We start from the raw sequence: 23,868 nt of genomic DNA on the forward strand, positions 1-23,868 counted from the left end.
AAATCCTGACAATGCTCGAGGTTGACTAACCTTCCATCTTTCCAAGATCGGTAAAATGAGGAGTCAAATTCTTGGGGGCAATATGCTAACATTGTAAAATATTGAAGCACAATGGGGTCCTATATACATCTAAGTGCTGTTGCTAAGATGCATATCAGCTCCTCCTCAGTGACTCATCAGGATCATAGGGCTAAAATTCTCATTCTGCCTTTTTGGTTTACTGATTTTACCTATTATGATATTTTGATTCTGTTTGGAAAAGTGTGTACAAAGTGTGTGCGATATATGCAATTGATTTTTTTACCAGATGGCCTGGCAGGAAATGAGCTATTGTTTATAAAGCATTTTGCTGTGATTAAAAATACAATGATGCAGTATAAAAACCATTACTTACATTCAACAGATTCACACACATTTTAATTATCATACTAGGTTGTTGGAGGTCTCTGGGACAGATTTCAAAAGAGAATGTTTACAGTTCCATACAGGCCAATAAATTTGTGAGTTCCATTTTTTATATAATTTGAGATTTACAAATATTGTATGTGTTTGCTTTATGTAATGAAATGCTTTGAATAATGAGAAGGTTAAAGTTTTAACAGTCAGGTGTATCTTTTAAGTTTAGAGAGTCGACATTCTTTTTTAAAAAAAAATCCCTATTAAGGACTTTAGGAAGTTGCTTGAATGTTTGATGCTTAATGAAGAAAGTGCAAAATATTAGATGGCTATTGTAGTCTTTCATCTCCAGATTCCGCAACCAGCTACTCCCTTGCAGCCTTTTTCCCCCTTTCTGTTTTACTGTTTTACTGTAAAGCAACTATTTTACTGTTCTTCCTACTACAGAGATAGTTAGGGAAACTGGCAGAGGATTTCTATTTCAGCTTCTTTTAACAAAGAAGAAAAAAGTCAATATTTTTATACCATAAAACGTAGTAGTCCTCAACTTACAACAGTTCATTTAGTGATCATTCAAAGTTACAACAAAACTGAAGTGAGTTATGACCATTTTTTACACTTATGACTGTTGCAGCATCCTCATGGTCACATGATCAAAATTCAGACACTTGGCAACTGACTTATATTTATGATGGCTGCTAGGCCATGTGATCACCTTTTGTGACCTGACAAGCAAAGTCAGTGGGGGAGCCATATCATTTAATAACTCTGGCAAGAAATGTAAAATGGATCAAAATTCACTTAACAAATTAACAACAGAAATTTGGGGTTCAATTATGATCACAAATCGATGACTACCTGTATTTGCTGATGAACTTGTAAGAAAGAAAGTCTACCAATGAACCAATTAAACAAAAGTTCCAATGTTGCTCTACTCCACTAGGGAAATAGACAATTTAATAAACCAAGGATGAAATGAATGTAAAGAGCAGCAACTTGTGTCTGGAGGAAAGAGTGGATACCTCCTCTTTCTCATAGTGCATGACAGCCAATATAGTGCAGCAATCAGAATGTAGAGTGCTGGTTGTGCCAGCAAAAGTTGGAAAGCAATAGATAGAATAATAAAATCATAGAAGAGACCTTAGAAGTCTTCAAGTCCAATCCCCTGCTCAAAGAATACAAGCCTGGACAATTGGTTGTAATGCTGTAATTTCTGACAAAAACTGGTGGCCACCAGGATAAACTAGATATATGGATGCAACAGAGTCTCGGGGGGTATAAAGGAATGGCTTCTAATATCTTATTTCTAATAATAACGTCCAACACAATATTGTGCCATCAAAGTGCTCTTTTGTATGTTGTATGCACTGTGGAATTGCATCAACTTATTGCTAGTGTCTGCTGTCTTTATGCCTTGCTCTTCAAGAATATTTGCTTAGGCATTGCTGGAAATGTCTGATTGAAGGCTATTACTCTTTGCTCAATCAGTGTAATATATAATTAGGCCTATATTTCATTAAACATAATTTTATATTAATAGTAAATGTAAATAATTTAAACTATGTTTAATTTTTGACAGTGTTAGCCCAAGTTCTCGAACTCAGCATATCCCTTCATACACGTAAGTTATAGTTTGTTTCAATATGTAATTTTGAGCTTCAATGAACATACATACATATATTCATCTGAACAAACAAAAGTGATAAATATATTTGCTTAATATGTGTTGTAAAATAAAACACGTTAATAAAAAATGGATAGCTATTTGATAAACTCAAATTAAGAGGCACTATGCTGCAAGATATAAAATATAAATTGTGTATATTTGATAAGGAATATAACTATACAATACAATAATCAGCTGTTAAGATATAAACTACAAAAGAGCGTAACTTGCTGAAAGTATTAAATAACTTGTAAATAATAGGAAGTTGGATTTTTAGGACTTGGTTTCTTATATTCTTTTTATTGACATTGGAAACTTTTATTTATTGTAAATATTTTCATGACATGGCCACCCATTGGGGAGCTATGGAATAAGAAAGGAAGGTGATGGGTAAAGAATGGCTCAGTAAAGTATCTGATCCTAATTGTATTTCCCTCATCAGCTTATCTAAAACTCAGTTTGTGAAATTGCACAAAGACTATGAAGTTGCCACAAAGACTATGACATTTGAGGAATAATGAGTTCTACATAGGTTCATGCCCTTTTTTGAATTTTCTTTTAGGGATAAAATTCAGAATCATGGTCAGCCAAAATGTCTATATCCATGTGACCATGAATAGCTTAATGGCCTGTTTGGCATGATAGGTCATCAGTTATGTTGGCTTGATTTAATCTGTCAATTTCTCAAGGCTGAATATAAAGGCTTGGCGGGCAGGGGATTAATTCACCCATTTCCTACTGTTTTAGCTTCCCTGAAATCTGTTCCAAAAATATTTTGTGGGGGTTTGCTATAAAGACTGCTGAGCTTTCTGTTAATCCTGAAAATAATTGTTTTTGGACAACTTAGTTATGTAAAATATGTGTTATTTTTTCATGTTCTCTTCCAAACAGAGGCTATATTGGTTCAGAGAATTTTGAAGATCTAGACAACCCCTTTGTTGACTTAATTACCTACAACCGAGTTCGTACTGCAATGCCACATTATGTAAAATCTTCAAGGTATGCATATATGTATATTCTCATTTATTTATCAATTAATAGATGAGTTTTAATTGAATATCATGGAAGGTTCTTCATATTATATTATCAAGTAGGATTTCAGTTATTTGGAGATACAGGATTATTCCTCGATAGCTTGGGCTGTCATTCATATACAGAAAAACTATTATGCTTACATTTATTTCTTATCTATTCCTTATCTGTTCTATTATGCTGATACTTTGTCTAAGTATCAATCAGCTTGTGACAATTACAGTAAAATTAGCCTATAATTGAAATATAAGATATGCAAGTTAAATACTATATATAAATGCATATGTATGTACACATATGACTTTATATAAATAATGGTTACATAATTGGAAGGTATGGCAACATGGGATTTTAATGTTTAAGGTTCTCTTCGTATCTGTTTCTGAAAATATACTGAGAGCTATGGAACTCTGAGAAATGTTCATCACCTGTTCAACAAAGTTTTCACACCAAATCAAATATATTTTAATTAGAACCTAACAAATTCTTTTCTCATTCAGTTATATCGTGATGATTTCACTAATCAAGTAATCCCACTGCCCCCAGCTAATTTTAATTAATCATTTCCATGTGAGATATGCCTGGAGAAAGTTGTCATTTTCCTCACAAATTCCATTACTTTGACAAATTTGGGCAGCAATTTCTGAAATTAATATGACAAATCTAGGACAGACAAAACTCTAGGCTCCTCTTGAAGTCAGTTGGAAAGCTGAGAACTTACACTAAGGTAGCGTGCTAAGAAATTTTTTATAAGATGTTCAATGAACTTGTCATAGTGGGGTGCTAAATGCTCAGATTCTCAAGGCTTAGTGACAAATAATGGCAACTCCAAATCATGAGAAATAGCACTGTTTCAATGGGTTCATTTAAATGTTCATACATATACTTTCTTTCTTTTTCTTTCCTTTGCTTCTTACATCATAGTTATATGATAGATAGTTTGTTTGAATGCTACTGTGATTTTAAAAAGCTCCCTTACTTTTAGCTTTGGTTATCAGCATATTTCTGGTCCCAATACAAAGTGCTGCTATGACCAGAACGGCCTAAATAGTTTGGGAAAAGGTTACCCAAAGCAATATTTTTTCATTTTTACCCATATTTACCAAAATGTGTGCATCTTAGGTATTCACCAAGTACTCTCACCCAATAATACAAAGAAGATAACCATGTTCTTTTCCCAAGGATATTAGCAGCTACATTAATGAATTCAAAAATACTTTTATTACTAGCATTATTAATGTGATTTTTATGCTGTATTTAGTGTTATCATTATGTCTGGTAATATTTTGGTAAATTTTCTGTATTTTTATTTATGGTTCCTATGTTATATTATGTTTAATCTTTACTAAAATATGTTTTAATAGATGTATCCCATTTGTTATATCTCAATAGTATACATAATTTCAGAGATATTTTCTTACCTAAACGAAGAAACAGAATGAACATGGGTGGGTTTCTTTCTTCCCTCCCTCCCTCCCTCCCTCTCTTCCTTTATGGCTACTGACGGGTAGGAAAAAGAATGATATGGTGTGGTGTGGGAGGTTGGGAAAGATGTTCAAAAGAAGCTCCAGGGGTAAAGGAAGGCATAGGGAAAAACATTGTGGGCCAGGCTGGCAGGAACAAAGAAGGATTCTTCCTTCCTCCCTATTTCTCCTCCTTTCTCCCTCCCTCCCCCCACCTCTTTCCTTCCTATCCGTTCCCTTCCCAGCATGTGGGTAAGTACCTGCTGCTGGGTTGAGGGAGAGAGGGATCATGAGATTGGCTAAGAAACTATCACAGAAAGTTAAAAATAAATATCATGTGACTGCAGCAGCAACTCAGGAGCACAGCAGTCGCCAGAAGCACTGAATCATTCATATATATATGAATAGTTTATAACAATTTTTAAAAAATTGTCCTGGGTTTTCATTGAAGTATAGTGAGGACATTTCTTTTGTTTAAGTATCGCTATTTTAAGATTTATTTTGAAATTGGAATATTGTCCCTTGGACAATAGTAATAAATAGGCTAGATTTCTATAAATCTTTATCTTGCTTTCATGATACCTGCATAGAAAAGAAGTCATCTGTTTTATATTTTGTGCTCTATTCTATATTCTTATGTTCAAATACAATCTCTTCGGGGTTAGAATTTCTCTACAAGTATAGATCCATTTTCAGAGCAAAGTGTCACTTATATCATATTTTGCAGGATGCTTAAGACTGCTTTAGGACCTAAGACCACATATTATAGCACATAAGCCTCTGATGGTGAACTTATGATATGTGTCAAAGGTGATATACCTAAAACGTTTTGAATGACATTCTAGCATTCACCAACATCTAATTCAGCAACAACTAATCTTGAAAGATCACTACATTCTCACATGATTTTTCAATGCTGCCGAGGCCACTCATGCAACCTCCAGAACTCATATGAGAAGTGGAACTCCAAAAATCATGCAAGAATGCAGTATAATTTTATGTAGGTTTTTTTAGTTAACATTTTTATTGAGTTATAAAGTAATATAAAATACAAAATACAAAGTAAATAGGAAAGCAGTGGGGAGGGAAAGGGGAAGGAGAAGTGAAAAAAGATAAGAAAAAGAATCATTGACTTCTGATTCTCTCTGTTACAGTAAAATAAGGCATTAACAACATCAAATCACAACTTTTTGCTTTATCCTAATAGTATAAATATGCCAGTTCTATAAAGATCTATCAGTCTAATCAGTAAATCCCAAAGGCAGAGTTTCATTCTTCTCCACATCAAGCACAAAGTTCAGAAGCGGTCTCCATATGGAAACAAAAGTACTTATGTTCTTTTCTTTAATCAAAGTGGTCAATTTTGCCATTTCAGCCAAATTGGTAGCAATTGAAGTGTCCTTCCATTTTTATGCATATAATAGTCTTGTTCCTGTCAACATATATAGTAAAAAAGATCCAAGTTCTTTCTCTAGTTCTTTTTCCATTATACTTAAAAAGGAAAGTTCTCGTTTCATTTTTATCTCTGTTTTTTTAAAAAATGTATTAAAATATGAATCATACTCCAATATATTTTTTTTGCTTTATCACATGTCTACATGTTATTGATGATAAAAAGTCCCCTCTTTACTTTTATACTTCCAGCATTCATTTGACATATCTTTGTACATCTTAGATAACTTATCTGGTGTTATATACCAATGGTATATGATCTTATAAAAAAATATTTTTAGATTATAGTTTAATGTGAATTTTAAACCCTTCATCCACATATTTTCCCATTGTTCAAACATCACATTGTATCCAAAGTTCCTTTTCCACTGAGTCATACAATGTTTTACATGTTCATTTTCCAAATTCAATTTCAAAAACTTTTTGAGCATCTGCAAAATGAAAATGTTTTTAAGGGCTTTAACATCAATAATACTTTTATGCAGTTTTTAAGGCTGCAAAAGTGCATTTTCCAAAGCTGCTTCAAGGAAAAAAGGTTTATGTGACTTGGAGCAGTCTCAGATAGGCCACACCTATTTACAGAAATAGATGCTGCTTGAAGAGACGCAACACATGACAGATTCTGGAGAACAATGGGCTGTGGGGGCAATCACACCAATTCCCCAACAGGGTGGACAGTCATTGGAGCTTTGAGTTCTGGGGAAGTCTGTTTAACTTCAAACTGTCCATAAGCAACTGTTGGTCATAAATCAAAGACTCCTGTAGCCCATGTTCAGCTACATAGCACATTCAAAAAATGGATTGATCGCAGGAAACATTTTATTATATTTTGTATTATGTCATAAAACGTCTATGATTTTATGTCATAGAATGTTTTATAAAATTTGCAGATCTCAGAAATGTAGGATAAAATGACAGTTACATCAAGTTTTTGTTTTTGTTTTTATTTTAAATGTATTGGGTACATTTTTTCTGAACTGAAAATTATTCAAGTTAAATATTCTTTGCCTTCTGCTGGAATTTTTATAATTTATCAATTCAGTCTATTGTACCAAGACAAAATCACTTGCAAGGGAGAATTTTTTTTAAAAAAATCAAGATGGTGGCCATGATTGTGCAGACAAAACCACTGCCCCTTTTTATGCCCCTGATATCAACCATTTTTCAGCCCAGTCTTGCTTCCTGCTGCTTTATAAGGTGGAAAGATAAATAAGTACCTATTTTCTTTACATTGAAATTAGTTGTTGAACATTTTAAAAGTAAGATTTCTAAATAAAAACCACTGTGTATTAAATCTAAGAGAAAAATATATGTGATTATTTGTGGAACCTGTATACAGATGGTCCTCAACTTATGATTAAGCCTAAAATTTCTGTTGTTGAGATATTTGTTAAGTGAGTTTTGCCCCATTGTACATTTTTTCTTGTCAGTTATTAAATGAATAATTACAGTTAAGTCAGTAACATGGTTGTTAAGTGAATCTGGCTTCCTCATTGTCTTCGCTTGTCGGAAAGTTGCAAAAAGCGATCACATGATACTGCAACTGTCATAGATATGAGCCATTTGCCAACTTTCTAAATTTTGATCACATGACTATGATGTTGTTGCAATGGCCATAAATGTAAAAAACAATCTTAAGTCACTTTTGTCAGTGCTGTGTAACTTCAAATGGTCTGGTGGTAAATGGAGGACTACCTGTATTTTTCCTAAACAAAGCATCTTTATGTTAACATGCCTATATATTAGTTGCCACTAGATGTCCTCTGAACATAAATCTTTAGTGCTCTGCAAAAATAATGAACCTTTATCTGAGCACTTACTAATGATATTGTAATACTTTTCTCTGAATGGCATTTGAAAATGTTCATTTTTTTGTGAATAAGTGCTTTCAGAGAAATTTAACAATAGGCTCACTATAACAAACAATATAAATACAAAAATGCAGGGTTCTTGGTGCTCACTGAGTTTGCTTGTTTTCTTGCAAATGTTTAATTGCAGTCAGAAGACATGATGAAAACTATTTAATTTCACAACATATAGACAGACTTAACCATAGTTTCAGTTGGGAAAATGTGACCATCCTAGACCAATAGAATAACTTTATAACTTTAAAAAACAATTGTTTATTTTTTTGTTTCCCACTGACTTTGCTGTCTATCCCAGCAACAGTCCAGCCTTCAATTTTTCATGTCATCAACAGGCAGACAAATTAATTGGATCAGGGAAAACAAGAGGTGCACAAGCTAGCACCCTAAGGAAAAAGCAAAAGAGGCATCAGGCATCCTTTCCATACCATTACTTGATCTTGGGTAGTTTCACCTTTTTCCCCACCAATGCAGACTTGCAAGGCACAAGCTTTCCTTTTCTTTTGCAGTGCCAGCTTCTATGCAAGCAGTATTACACCTTCTGTGGCATGGAAATGGACACAATGGAGAAACACAGAGAAGCTGGATTCTTTGGTTTCTATCTTTGAGACCTCTAATTAAGTTGTGATAGTAATGACTGTTGCTCATATTATCAAACTTTGATACTTTTTAGTAGAACAGAGGTCCCCAACCCCCAGTCCAGGGACCGGCATAGTTTCACAGCATGTAGAAACAGGACCATGAAAACAAATCCTCCAGTCCGTGGGAAAACCTCTTTCCATGGAACCGGTCCCTGGTGCCCAAAACGTAGGGCATGTAGTTATTAATGACTCCTAAAAAGTCAAGTTGATGTGGCATGGATTATGTGTTTTAAAATGTATCTCAGACTCCATGGGTTCTGTCACCAGACTTTATATTATTGTTGTTGTTGTTGTTGTTGTTGTTGTTGTTGTTGTTGTTATTATTATTATTATACAATTGTATCACAGCGGCCAGTTGTTTCGCCGGATTTGGCGTTGGTTATTAGTCGGGCCCCACCCAGGGGCCTAGGATGTTGTAACGTATTTTCGTAATATGCGTGCAGATCCAAGCAGTGCGGCTTTTTGCATTTGACTGATGGTGATTTTGTCAATTTTTAACTGTTTTAAATGTAATTCCAGTGCTTTTAGAATAGCACCCAGTGTGCCAATTACCACTGAAATTACCACTGCTGGTTTGTGCCATAGTCGTTGAATTTTGATTTTTAAGTCCTGGTATTTTGCTATTTTTTCATGTTCCTTCTCGGCGACCCTGCTATCACCTGGTATTGCGATGTCTATGATTGTGACCTTATTTTTCTCAACCAGTGTGATGTCTGGTGTATTATGTGCCAGTATTTTGTCTGTTTGTATACAGAAATCCCACAAGATCTTGACCATCTGATTTTCGGTGACTTTTTCAGGCTGATGTTCCCACCAGTTTGTTGCTGTTTTAACATTACAATTTTTGCACAAATTCCAATGGATCATTTGTGCTACTGAATTGTGCCGCAATTTATAATCAGTCTGCGCAATTTTTTTACAGCAGCTGAGTATGTGATCAACAGTTTCATCAGCTTCTTTGCAAAGTCTGCATTTGGCATCATCAGAGGATTTTTCGATTTTGGCCTTAATGGCATTTGTGCGGATAGCTTGTTCTTGCGCAGCCAGGATTAGTGACTCTGTTTCTTTCTTTAATGTACCTGTTGTTAACCATAACCAAGTTTGTTCACTGTCCACTTTATCTTTTTTCCCCCCAGAAATTGGCCATGCAGTGCTTTGTTCTGCCAACTCTCCATTCTTGATTTTATCACGTTTTCTGTATTCTTGTTTCGTCTGTTGGGCCTTCAGTAGTTTTTTGTTCTTTACTTCAATTAATAGATGTTCTTGACTTTCTTTTAAATAATCAGCCAGTGCATGTTTTTCTTCTTCAACTGTTTGCTTCACTTGTAATAATCCTCTGCCACCTGATTTTCGGGGCAGATACAATCTATCAGTATCACCACGTGGATGTAAACTGTAGTGCATTGTCATTAGTTTCCTGGTTTTTCGGTCCAAAATGTCCAAATCAGTTTGTGTCCAGTTAACTATACCAGCTGTGTATCTTATAACTGGTATTGCCCAGGTATTTATGGCCTTGATTGTATTTCCACCATTCAATTTAGATTTCAAAAATTTTCTAACTCTGTTGGTGTACTCTCGCCTGACAATAGTTTTTACTTCTCCATGCTTGATGTTATCCAACTGCAGAATGCCTAAGTATTTGTAGGCTTCATTTTCATTGCATTTAATTAGTTGGCCATTGGGCATTTCAATTTCCTCACATGCAGTGATTTTGCCCCTTTTTATGGATACAGTGGCACATTTTTCCATGCCAAACTGCATTGAAATATCGGTGCTGAATACTTGGACTGTGTTTGTCAATGATTGGATTTCTATTTCTGACTTTCCATAGAGTTTCAAATCATCCATATATAGTAAATGCGATTTTTTTTCAGCTTCTTTGGCTGTTTGATAGCCTAATTTCATTTTTTTTTAAGATTACTGATAGTGGGATCATTGCGATGATGAAGAGAAGAGGTGAAAGTGAATCACCCTGGAAAATTCCTCGCTTGATATTAACCATTCCGTAGATCTCATTCCCTACTGCCAACTCAGTTCTCCATTGTTTCATCGCCTTTTCAGTAAAGGATGTAATATTTTTGCTAATGCCAGTTGTTTCTAAGCATTTTATGATCCAACTATGTGGCAGTGAGTCAAATGCCTTTTTGTAATCAATCCAGACCAAATTCAAGTTCGTTTTTCTGTTCTTACAATTTTCTAATATCATTTTATCAATTAGGAGCTGATCTTTTGTGCCCCTGCTCCTTCTTTTGTTGCCTTTTTACTCTACTGGCAAGATGTTGTTTGTTTCCAAATAATCCATCATGTTATCTGCAATAATGCCTGTAGGTAATTTGAAGGTTGTTGGCAAGCATGTTATTGGTCTGTAGTTTTCAGGTGTTGTTCCTTTAGTTGCATCTTTTCGAATCAAGTATGTTTTTCCAGTTGTCAACCATTCATCAGTTTGGCCCTTTTGTAAAATTTCATTCAGTTGCCTGGCCAATATTGCATGTAAACTGGTCAGATATTTTAGCCAGAAACCATGTAATTGGTCCTTTCCAGGTGATGTCCAATTCTTTACCTTTTTAACTCTATTTTTGACCATCTCAGTTGTTATTTCTAATACTTGCATTTGTTTGTTGCTAATGCTTTTCTCAAAGTCATGTATCCACTTTGCTTCCTTGTTGTAGTCCTTTGCATTTTCCCACAATTCTTTCCAGAATTCAACTGTGGCCTGTTTTTCTGGTTTTTCACTTTTGGTGTCACCATTCACATTAGACTTTGATAAAAACGCCGTTGGTGTGATCGAAATTGCTGATTTTGTTTATATTGGATGATTCGTGCCTCATATTTTTCAATTTTTCTAGCTGTTGCTGTTATCCGCTGTTTTACAATCTCTACAGCTTCATTGATGTTTCTTGTATCCAATCTATATCTTCTGAATAGCGGATCTATGATTTTGTTGTTTTTAAGCCGTTGCTCATGCATGTTCTTGAAGTTACTAGCATCTGCCCTTAATTTTTTGATTTTTTGTTCTAAACGGATTTTCCACTTTGGCTTTGATGCTTTTTCTGTTGTGTGACTAGGTACTTTAATGTTAATGCCTAGTTCATTAGTGACTATTACAGCTGCGCTGTACATTAACTGGTTTGTTTCCAAGATGGATCCCGGTTCAATTGTTGAAAACACTGCATTAACCATTTTCATGATAGGGGCCAAAATTTTCTTAGGCACAGTTTTTAGTGATGGTAAACGTTGCCTTTCCTCATTAAGCAGAAAATGCTCCATGATCTTATCCTTCAATTCTTTTTGTTTTTGAGTTAGTTCATCAGTTGGTTCAGTGATAACTGGTTCTAGTGGTGGTGATGTTATTTCCTCCCCGAGAGCTTCTTCTGGGAGTTCTACTATAATGTCTTTAGTTGTGTCTTGAATATCAGTTATTTCCGCTTGTGATATTGTTTTTTGGGGTTTGCAATTTGCCTGAATTTCCTCATGTTCAACTTCACTAAACACTTTATTCCGTATAATAAATCGCCTTTGATCTGCTAGTCGTTGTTCACTAACATTTGAATCTGGATATTGTTGTTTCCATAATTCATACATTCGCTTTAAGTAGCCTCTTTTTTCTGGCTCTGAGTTGTAGTAACAGGCCATTATGGCACGGTTTTCATCTGCACTATATTTTTGTCGTTTTGTTGGCTGGTCCACTTGTAGCCCACTTGTCGACGGATGTCCAGGGACCCCAACATCCGCCGCGGCCCTTGTTAACCCGTGCGACGACCGATGCGGTATGGAATTCTTATTTGTTTTTTTCACCATATTGTATGGGTTGGCAGGTTTTTTTTACGGGACCAGATGCCAACCTGACCCCAACCCTCCTCCTTTCTCATCCAGGCTTGGGACCGGCAACGGCGAAGTTGTTGTTGTTGTTGTTGTTGTTGTTGTTGTTGTTGTTATTATTATTATTATTATTATTATTATTATTATTATTATTATTATTATTAAGTCCTGTATTCTACCAACTAGATGGAGGTATTAAACTGTAGCTTGGGAAATAAATTATACTAAATTCGCTTGGTTTACATATATACTTATAATCTATCCTGAATTAATATAGATTATATAATTTTTAATTTCAAAAATCCAATTTGTTTTTCTGCTGTTAATATATGGAAGTCATAAGTGTTTGCTAATTAATTAATGACTTATTAATACTATGAACTATTATTATATATCATTTTACCTTTCACCAACCGCCCTATTACAATTTAGGAACAATAAATGTTTTAGATTTTCTAAACAAATGTTCTAAAAGCTTGTCTCAAATGTAAAAAGCTTGAAAAATAAGGGCACTTTACAGAATATATATATATTTTAGGAACAATTTAAAATAAAATAATTTAGTTGCACCTGAACATAAATTCAGTTCCACCTGAATACTTACATTTTAGGTGCTTCATTATATAACAAAATATAACTGGACCTATATAACTATTTCCCTTTGTTCACAGTGTATCTCATGTACTCTGGGTTTGGAATACTACTCGGTATCATACATCAAACCTAATACTTCCAGGCAGAGGATGGTTTCAGTTGAAATACCAACCTAGAAATGAAATAAAAAATATTAAGTTTTGTTTTGTTTCATTTCTGTTTTTGAAACCAAAAATTTATCTCATTCTTTTTTCTAAGTATTTAAGTTCCTAAGCCCAAAAGTGCACATTTTTTGCACAGTTTAATTAGAGTTTTATTTCCTGTGCTCACTTTTTGCAAACAAAGTTCCTACTTTCTTTGAAATTAGTCGGTTTTGTGCATACTTTTTTCTAGTGCACCCTACGTTTAGGTCCGTATTTTGCTTCATTTCTTTAAAACATTGATCTTTGTGCATATGTGTGTTAGTTTGAGGAGATAAAAATTGGTAAACTCATATAAAAATGAGATGGAATTAATTGAGATTGAGATTTGTTTTATTTATAAGCCGCCCTATTCCGGGAGGGACTCATGGCGGCAAACAACTCAAAGGGGGAAAGGGAACACAGAGTACAATACAAGTAGTTAAAATAGCCAAGAATCACACAGCCACACAGGTCGAGAGGGGAAGGGAACTCATCAACCTCAGGCCTGCCGGCACAGCCAGGTTTTGACAGCTTTTCGGAAGGCCTGGAGAGAGGTGAGGGTCCGAATCTCTGCGGGGAGTTCGTTCCAAAGGGCCGGAGCTGCCACAGAGAGGCCCTCCCCCGGGTGGTAACCAGATGGCATTGGCTGGTAGACGGAACCCGGAGGAGGCCGACCCTGTGTGATCTAATGGGTCTTTGGGAGGTAATTGGCAGTAGGCGGTTTCTCAAGTACCCAGGTCCAATACCATGAAGGGCTTTATAAGTTACGACTAGCACTTTGAAGCGTATCCGGAGACCGATCGGTAGCCAGTGCAGCTCGCGGAGGATAGGTGTAACGTGGGTGTACCGAGGTGCACCCACAATCGCTTGCGCAGCTGTATTCTGAACGAGTTGAAGTCTCCAAATACTCTTCAAGGGCTGCCCCGGTGGAGACCTTAGTTGCTACTTGGAACTTGGTAGCATCTGAGGCCACTCCTCCTGCATTCTTATCAAAAGCTCACAATTTGTATATGTCTTATTTTGACCAGTGTCTGGTTCTTTACTGACTTCTGTTAATGAGAAGAAGATGATGATGTAGAGTTTTTTCTACTCCTTGTATGAATGCAACAGTCTTGGGGCCAAGAAAAATAAGGCCATGTGTATCTGTGAAGTCACCACAGCTAATAGTAGTAATAGGAAATTTTCCTACTGTATAAAATCCTGTCAAAAAGTTACTGGTGTGCTGTTGATCAGCAGTTTGGCAGGTTTGGAGCAAAAGAGAGTAATTAAGCAAGTGAGAGAATAATGCCTAAAATATATTGTACAGAATTCTTTGTGGAAGACAAAGTGTTGAGGTCCAAAACAAGAAAAACTAACCAATTAAAAGTATAAGAGTATTATCTTGTAACCATTATCCTTGAATGTTTTGAACCTGATAACTGTATGTTTGTTAATTTCCATATGTGTTTTGTATATTTTAAATAAATGGAAAGTGGTCATTCTACAAGGCAACTGCTATAACAACAAAAATGGCACATAGATGAAACAAGTTACAGGGATTTAACAAAATAAGGTTGGTTTCTTGTTCTTCATTTGAGGATCTCTTTCTGTTTCATTATCATTTACTGTTTTTCTTGTTAAGACTTAAAGCCGTCTTTTCTGCTGTCATGGATTATTCCTTCCCCCAACAATACTTTGCTGCATTGATGTTTAAGCCCGTAAGAAACGTTTTCATTCTGCAGGTGCTCAAAAAGTCAGGGGGGGTGGAATTGGCAACTGTAGGTGGGGATTTCCTGTGAAACATTCACCAAGAGGAAGAGAGAGAGGGCAATAGAGTACTCAGTGAGATGGCACTTCAGACTCTTTTAATTCACTGTATTTCTCTAATTCTGATTAAGGAAATACTGGAAATTAACAAGGCTCAAAATACTTGCTATGTAGTCTCTTAAGTCTAGTTCTGCCATGCATGCACACTCATGTGCTGCACATTTTTAAAAGTAAACTTTACGATGGATGAAAAAAAATCAAGCAAGTAAAATTTGGTCTTGATCTAATTCCCTCCCCCAGGTTCATTATTACTCTTTCTTTACAAAGGTCACTGCTGTTCTGTTTCATATCAGTATATTCACTGTAGCCTCCTTCTATCAGAAGTATATTTTCTTCAAATTATATATCAACCAAAAGTGAATCTTAACTATCTTAAAGGATTGTGCAAATTAAATCAGTAGCTTTGGGTATCAACTATAAAAATATATGAAAATATTTTAATGAAGTATATTTCAGGGATATATTATCCCTGGTTTCAAAGTGAAGGTCAATTATATCTAATCAGTCAGAATAGAGCTGGAAGGTACCTTGGAGGTCTTCTAGTCCAACCCTCTGCACAAGCAGGGGGACCCTATACCATTTCAAACAGGTGGCTGTCTAGTCTTTTGTTAAAAACCTCCAGTGATGAAGCACCTACAACTTCTGAAGGCAAGTTGTTCTACTGGTTAATTATTCTCACTGTTCAGAAGTTTCTCTTTAATTCTAGATTCTCTGTGATTAGTTTCCATCTATTGCCTTCTGGTGCTTTGGAAAATAAATTGAGCCCCGCCTCTTTTTGGCACCACATCAAATACTGAAATACTGCTATCAATTCACATCTAGTTCTCCTTTTCTCTAGGCTAGTCATACCCAATTCCTGCAACCGTTCTTCATATGTTTTTGTTTCCAGCCCTTTAATCATCTTAGTTGCTCTTCTTTGCACTTTTTCCAAAGTCTCAACATCTTTTTGTAGTGTTGTGACCAAAACTGGATGCAGTATTCCAGCTGTGGCCTTATTAAGGCTTTATAAAGTGGTACTAATACTTCACATGATTTTGATCCTATGCTTCTGTTTATACAATCAAGGATTATATTAGTTTTTCAGCTGCTGCTGAACCCTGCTTGCTCAGTTTAAGTCAGGGTTGTCCAAACTTGGGAATTTTAAGACTTGTGGACTTGAACTCCCAGAATTCCCCATCCAGTTGAAATCCACAAGTCTTAAAGTTCCCAAGTTTGGACAACCCTGGTTTAAGTGATCAACCCACCAGGATTCCAAGGTTCCTGTCACAATTACTGTTTTTGAGACAGGTTTCACCTAATCTGTACTTGTACCTTTGGTTTTTCCTTTCTAGGTGTAAAACCTTGCTTATCTCCACATTAAATTTCATGTTGTTGGATAGGGTCCATTGTCTGTCAACATCTTGTCTTCTGGGGTTTGGCTATTCCTGCCAGCTTAGTGTAATCAGTAAATGTGATGAGTTCCCCATCTATTCCCTCATCTAAATCATTTATGAAGATATTGAAGAGTACTGTGCCTAGGATGGAATCTTGTGGTACCCCACTGCTTATTTCCCTCCATATAAATGTAGTACCAGTAAGGGCTATGCCTTCAATACAGTTTGTCAGCCAGTTACAAATCTACCTAGTAGTGATGCTGTCTATCCCACATTTTTCTAGTTTACCAAGAAGTAGGTTATGGTTTATTTTGTCAAATACCTTGCTGAATTCTAAGTATATTAGGTCCACAGCTTTTTGCTGGTCTACTAATTTAGACACTTTGTAAAAGAATGAAATAAGAATGGTTTGGCATGATCTGTTTTTTAACAAACCCATGATGGCTTTTAGGTATAACTTTAGTTGTTTCTAGATATTCGCAGATCTGTTTTTTTATTATTTTTTTCCAGTATCTTCCCAGTATTGATGTTAGGCTGATTGGTCTGTAGTTTCCAGGGTCTATTTATAACCCCCCCCCACTTTTTTTTGAAGAGTGGAATCATATTAGCTCTTTTGCAGTCCTCTGGTAGAACATCCTCTGGTGCTCAGGGATTTTTGAAAGATATGGTACAAAGGTTCTGAGTTGACCTGCCAGCTCCTTCAGAACTCTGGGATGTAATATGTCGGGTCCCAGTGATTTATATTCATCAAAATAAGACAGCTGTTTTCTTACCATTTTCTTGCTAATTTTAATTTTTATTTCTAGTCTGTTTTTTACAGTTAGGTTTTTGGTAGGTTGGGTTATAGTCTCTTTTTGCATGAAGTGATGCAAAGAATGAATTAAGCCATTCTACTTTCTCTCTACCACCTATTACTTCCTTGCCATCTTCTCTCTTTAGTGCACCGACTGTTTACTTGACTTTTTTCTTGTTATTTATATTTTGAAAGAAACTTTTTATTATTTTCAGGAGGAGGGCCTTTTCAGTAGTAGCTCCGACCCTTTGGAACGAGCTCCCCGTGGAGATTCGTACTCTCACCACCGTCCAGGCCTTCCGCATAGCCCTTAAGACCTGGCTAGCCCGTCAGGCCTGGGGACAAAGATAGCCGCCCCTCCCAAATGATGAATGAATGTTGCTCATTATTTTTACTTATGTGTGTCTACGTCATTGTTTGTACTCCCCTTTCCTGATTTTATGTGAGCCGCCCTGAGTCCCCTCAGGGAAAAGGGCGGCCTATAAATGTTAATAAACTCTAAACTCTTAAACTCTTATCTTTAACTTTTGTTGCAAGTCTGTTCATTCTGACTCTTTTTGGGGGAATCAAAATAAATTATTTATAAACTTTTGGGATTATGCCCTATTGTAATAATTGACAAAAGCAGTAAGTGTTTGAATAAATTCTGTAACATGATGCTCTCCAATTACTTATTGCTCTTCCTATGTTTGAACCAGAATTGATGATTTCTATTTCTTGATGAAAAATAAAATATAAATAATATTTCATAAAAATATCTTTTTATAAGAAACATTTTACTCAATTTTTGAATATCTCTGTTAAAAACTTCAATAGTCATAATCCTTGTTTTCCAGATTTCTTTACCATGGATCTTTGCAGATCATGCTAAAAGCAAGTGGTATCAATTTACAGTTTATTCTTAACAGATATGCATAGAAAAAGATGGGGTGTGATTCCTCTTTTACCAGTACAGCAGTCTCAAAAAACAAAGCCAAGCCTGAAATCTTTTATTATGCAATAAAACACAGAGAGACTGAACATATGCTTTAAAATTAATAGTAAAAATGGTAACATGCTAATAGTGGTTGGTAGTTAGTTAACAAATTACAATAAACCTGTATTGATCAAATGCAAGATGCTATAGCTAACTTAGCTAAGTTAGATGTCAAGAGAGATAAGCTTTCAATGAGTAAAACTAGCACTGTTGATTTCTCGAAGAGGTGCAGGTGTCATACCAAAAACAATGAAACACATGGCATAATCATGGAAATACTAACTGCTGAAATCAAACAGTTCATGACACCTGCTAATTGTAGACAGGCCTTATATGCAATATGATTCTTTAGTTGGATATGCTATAAACATTTTTATTAGAAAGTATTCTTTAGGTAAGAATATTGCATTGATATTGCAATATATGTTGCAATATAATGTATGTTTTGATGCGCAATGTATTTTATAATATAAAAACTGGATGCTCCATGAGGTCCCAAATGGTGTTCTTATTGGTTTTTTAACTTTATACTGTAGGGTATTAGAGAATTACTTCTTACAACTGAGCTAATGGGAGAAAAAGGACAGTTTTTGCTAAAAGAAGAAATTATGCTATTCCCTAAACTTTGAAGTACTGTGATCTTTCTTCTGAGAATTAATAATGTTTTGAAGAATGAAGCTGAGAAGATTTCTGGGGTTAAGGGTTTCATTTGTGTCATTCCTACATAATAATTTTTCCAAAAATAGAAAAATTGTGCATATGATTCTAGATATATTATTAAGTACAAGGTTTATTGTAAAGTAATTGTAAATATGACAAGTTGCTGAATAATCTCTGGCGGTTGTTGATTTTTTTAAAAAAATGAACCATGTAAATAATGTTTTTCCCTCTCTCAGGGAAACATATATCAATTATATGGTATCAGTGTGTTGAAAGAATGAGATAGTAACAGGACGTCAAACAGAGTGTCATTTTTAATCATTTGTTGATTAAATGATTAAAAGGAGGAGAAAGAAAGTATGGATCTTAAATCAGATGAAAATTGGGAAATGTGAATTGTTCATAAGTCATTTTAAGCAGGAACAATTGGTCAGTCTGAAATTCTTTACTTTGAAAATATCCAGGTATTCTTCACTTATCCTGGGCTTCAGAGATTTGGAGATTGCATTGAATATAGATATAAGTGTAGTATATTAGGAAGCTAAGTGCTACATTGCTGCGACATATGTATTTGCAGTTATACAAATAATACCTACTTTTTAAATCATTTCAAAAGATCTGGCATTTGCTGCTGCTATATCAAATACAGATAGTAATATAGAAATTTTTTTCTTGCATTCTTTTTTTGTCATTAACAACAAAATAGCTTTAATTGTAACAAAAAGTTCCATGTTAACTCTGCTTTTGCATGCTATAAAGATCAGACCAGTTTACAAATAAAATTCTTTGCAATGTGTAATGATATTCATATGTTCCCAATCTTAAACATTTATTAAGGATAAGCTAATTTTTCCAATATTACTGGATATATTGCAAGGTATAATGGAATTTCACGTTTCATGAGTCTTCTTCTGTTCTCTGAGCTACAGTGCTCTATCCACAAGACTTGATGGAATTGCATTATCTATTAGAACGATTATATTTGAATAGCCATATATATATACACTAGTCAGTATAATTTGAAAATATGGAAATAGAATGCATTTCCTATTTTTTAGAAATCCCCTCCCAAATTAAGACTCTTTCAGCTACATAAAAGAATAGCTTATTCCCTGCAATATATTCATATTGAGAGCATATGATTAGGTTTGTTCAGCGTGGGTATATTGGCCTCTTTAGCTTATAGATGATATTCTGTGGTTTGACTGATCTATAAAGAGACTAATTTTTTAATGAATCTGGAATTAACTTTTTATCATTTGCTTTGAGAGAGATGTAGGAATGACCCCTTTTCAGATTTTTTCACTTGCTAGGAGTGTGGCTAGGACTCCCTACTAACAATATATTTGATAGTGCCATTTTATAACTATTTTTTTAATCTATTCCAATTTTTGTACTGTATTAAGTCAATATAATTTTCATACTATAATGTTTTACTTTTTTCTATATCCCTTTATCACAAGTACAAATATAAGCCATCACTTTTGGCTTAATTACAGCTATCAGGAAATAATTATTCCAAGCTTGTGCCCATTTAATCAATTCCTCTTCTCCCTTTAACTTTTCCCTTTAGCTCTCCAAACACCTTTGGATACACTGGCAAGGTTCATTGGTCAGCCACCCAACCAGTAAATTCTAATCTTCCACCAACATTGCCATCAATAATTTCACGAATGTATGGGTAAGTGTAAGGCACATTACTTAATTTGCTCATATGAGTTATAAAGAAAATCCTAATTATGATTATTTCATTAAAGAACAATTAAATATTACGATGGTATTTCTGTGGTTTAGTAAAAAAAGGGGTGGGGGAGCCAAATCTCATAACAGTCATAAATGAATATTCAAAAGCAGTTTGCTCCAGAATTCCTGCATGTCATTTAAAATTTGGAGCAGAATACTGACCACTAAAGAACATATGACATGCTACAATGTTGTATATACAGTATCTTTATCTCTCTTCTAAACAACTTCTGGGATTAGAGAAAATTGCATCAGTTACTTTTTCCTTAGCTTTTTTTTGCCCAATAACAACCATGTTATTTTTACATTTCACTAAGAAAGGCACCAAGCACAAAGGCACTAAGGTGGCTCAGTGGCTAAGACACTGTCCTTGTCAATCAGAAAGGTCGGCAGTTCGGCAGTTCACATCCCTAGTGCCACATAATGGAGTGAGCTCCCATTACTTGTCCCAGCTTCTGCCAATCTAGCAGTTCAAAAGCATGTAAAAATGCAAGTAGAAAAATAGGAACCACCTTTGGTGGGAAGGTAACAGTGTTCTATGTGCCTTAGTGTTTAATCATGCTAGCCACATGACCACGGAGATGTCTTTGGACAGCGCTGGCTCTTCGGCTTTGAAATGGGAGTTGGAAACAACTAGCACATATGTGCGAGTGGAATCTTTACCTTTACCTAAGAAAGGCACCAGAAATCCTAATCTGTCCATAGATTTCTATAGGTCAGTGCAGAATTTCTCTTTGATCAGAGTTTAAATATTTTGGAGTTTGAACAGAAACTATCATATATTAAGCACAGGTATGCTAAGATCAAAGATTGCATTCACATTTTTTCCAGTTATCTTATTTTTCTTAAGTCTATCTAGATTTTCTAGGTGCCAGAGAAATTATATGGAAATTTTAAATGAAACTACATCTTACAATGTTTTTATTCACCATGGTAAACAAATTGAAGATTTTCCAGGAAACACTACATTTTTTTTGTCATAGATTTATTGAATTGTTTAAAAGAAAAAAAGAACAGTTACGTTTGGGGATAACATTGGTTTTAACAATGGTATTATTGGACTTAAATCAGTCTCAAATTAGACATAAACTCCTTTTCTCAAAAAGTAATATTCTTTGTATGAACACTGTTTTCTTGTAAGAGTATTATATAGAAAATATAGGATTGCTGGAAAGATATATTTTTAGATTAAGCAAATGTATATTAGCATATAATATCCCACATTTGTGTATATATGATATTTTGTGGACAGTGTTATTATACTACATATCTCTTTGTTTCTTATCTTTCCCAACAGACCATATTCACTTAATATAATTAGTATATTATATTATCATTTATATACATACCATAGTAGTGAGATACTAGTGCAGTTATGTCCTGTGTAGTATGCGTAATGCTTTTAAACAATAATAGTTTTAAATCTAAAACAGAATTCTGAAATCGTAGTAGTTTTGATGTGCAGTTTTATTATGATACTGCAATAAATCTATTTTCTCCTGACATGAGTGAGGATGATTGAGCTTGAAATTCACATTCACATGAAAAATATTTTTTGTTATTGCAGATACTTAGCTGAACATGAACAGCCAAAAGAATTTCCCCATTGGGGACCCTTATCACAGATCGTTACAACCACTGAACCACAGAATTCTTTCAATAAGAAGGAAAAAGTACAACTTAAAATTTGCAAAAACATTAGTCCCAGGAAATAAAAATTGTAACATGCATTTGTTTTTAAAAATCAATACTTTTCCAGTGTTTGCCTTTATGACATAGAAAGGTCATGTTCCATATAATAATGCACCCAAGTACATAGCATATTTTAATAAAATATACATTTTTACATATAGTTTTATGAAAATCCCATAATTCATTAAAATGTATTGATTTCCCAATTATATTAATTATTTATTTAATCTTAGTCAAAGAAAACTGCCTTGTAAACTAGTGTTCATTTATTTTTTAGCATATGACATATATAACCAGGGAAGTCTACATTGCTTTTTACGATAGAGTACGTGTTTCCCCAAAAATAAGACTTGGTCTTATTTTCTTTTGGGCTTGAAAATAAGCACTCAGGCTTATTTTCAGGGAGGTCTCATTTTTTTTAAGTACAGGAGGCAATGAGCGCAGGGGCCAATGGGCTACTGCTGGCCCCACCCTCTCTGTTCCACTGTCTTTTTGTCTGCAGCTGCAACAAGCCAAGCTCTCGGCATGCCCTGGCCTCCACCCGCCCTGCCTGCTGGCCCAGAGCTAGGGGCAAATTACAGGAGCGTATTCTTCCACACTAAGTTTTCATCCATTGCTTTTTGTCTTGCTTTTGGTGCTTTGGAAAATGGGTTGACTCGCTCTTCTTTGTGGCAGCACCTCAGATATTGGAACACTGCAATCATGTTGCCACTAGTCTTTCTTTTCACTGGACTAGATATACCAAATTCTTGCAACCATTATATATTTTATCCTCCATCTCCCTAATCATCTTTGTTATTTTTCTCCATACTCTTTCCAGAGTCTCAATCTCTTTTTTACATTGGGTTGACAAAAATTGGATGCAATATTCCAAATTATGGTCTTACCAAGACATTGTAAAGCACTTCACATAATCTTAATTCTATCTGTTAAGCCAGCAATGCTTTTTGGCACTGCTGGCTCATATTTAAATAATTGTCCACTGGGACTCCAAGATTCCTCTCGCAAGTTACTGCTATTAAGCCAGGTTCCACCTATTCTATACCTGTACCTTGCCTAAGTATAAAACCTTATTTTTCTCACCACTGAATTTCATTTTATTAGATAGCACCCATTATTTAACTCTGTAATGATCCTTCTGAATCTCAAGCCTATCTTCTGTGGTGTTAGCTATTTCTCCCAGTTTGGTGTCATTTGTAAATTTGATGAGTTTCCCTTCTATTCCCTCATCTAAATTGTTCCTAAATCTCTTCCCTCATCTAAATCATTTATGAAGAGGATTAGGCCTAAAACAGAAACTTGGAATACCCCACTGCTTCTTCCTTCCATTTAGCGTAGTTCCATTAAGGACTACACATTGAGTGTGGTTTGTCAACCAATGTCTATCCCACATTTTTACAACTTACCAAGAAGTAGGCTGTGGTTTACTTTGTCAAATACGTTTCTGAAATCCAAGTATACTATGTAACTTGGCAGGTTAGATCTAGCCATTACGGTGACAGTTGTAAATTTTTTGGTGAAAACAAAAATCAGTTGATCTGGGACATCTTTACAATTATGTTGCATTGCTGAGAAAAGCAATTGAGAAAGGATGGTAGCCCACATCCCAGACATATTTGAATGATACTGGGTTTTTTTTGGATCTATTTCAGTTGGTCTTTCAGGATATGTTGATTTCAATTTCAGTTGGTCTTTTAGAATATGTTGCTCAAATT

General features: G+C 35.0%; 1 protein-coding gene across 2 annotated transcripts in view; it reads left to right on the forward strand.

The window, feature by feature from the left end:
* The window catches only part of SPMIP7 (sperm microtubule inner protein 7), a 41,497-nt gene extending 19,288 nt beyond the window's left edge, over positions 1-22,209 (forward strand). For both annotated transcript variants that reach the window (XM_014053604.2, XM_087713165.1), the window contains exons 6-10: positions 433-500; positions 1,976-2,017; positions 2,954-3,061; positions 20,292-20,399; positions 22,029-22,209. In XM_014053604.2, the coding sequence (XP_013909079.2) occupies positions 433-500; positions 1,976-2,017; positions 2,954-3,061; positions 20,292-20,399; positions 22,029-22,176 (474 nt within the window). In that variant the 3' untranslated portion in view covers positions 22,177-22,209. The remainder of the gene's footprint in view (positions 1-432; positions 501-1,975; positions 2,018-2,953; positions 3,062-20,291; positions 20,400-22,028) is intronic.
* Positions 22,210-23,868: the final 1,659 nt, after the last annotated feature.

This window comes from Thamnophis sirtalis, unplaced genomic scaffold (assembly GCF_051295495.1).
Source record: "Thamnophis sirtalis isolate CommonGarterSnake01/CBP01778 unplaced genomic scaffold, rThaSir2_p1.2 scaffold_4, whole genome shotgun sequence".
NCBI classification, from domain to species: Eukaryota; Metazoa; Chordata; class Lepidosauria; order Squamata; family Natricidae; genus Thamnophis; species Thamnophis sirtalis.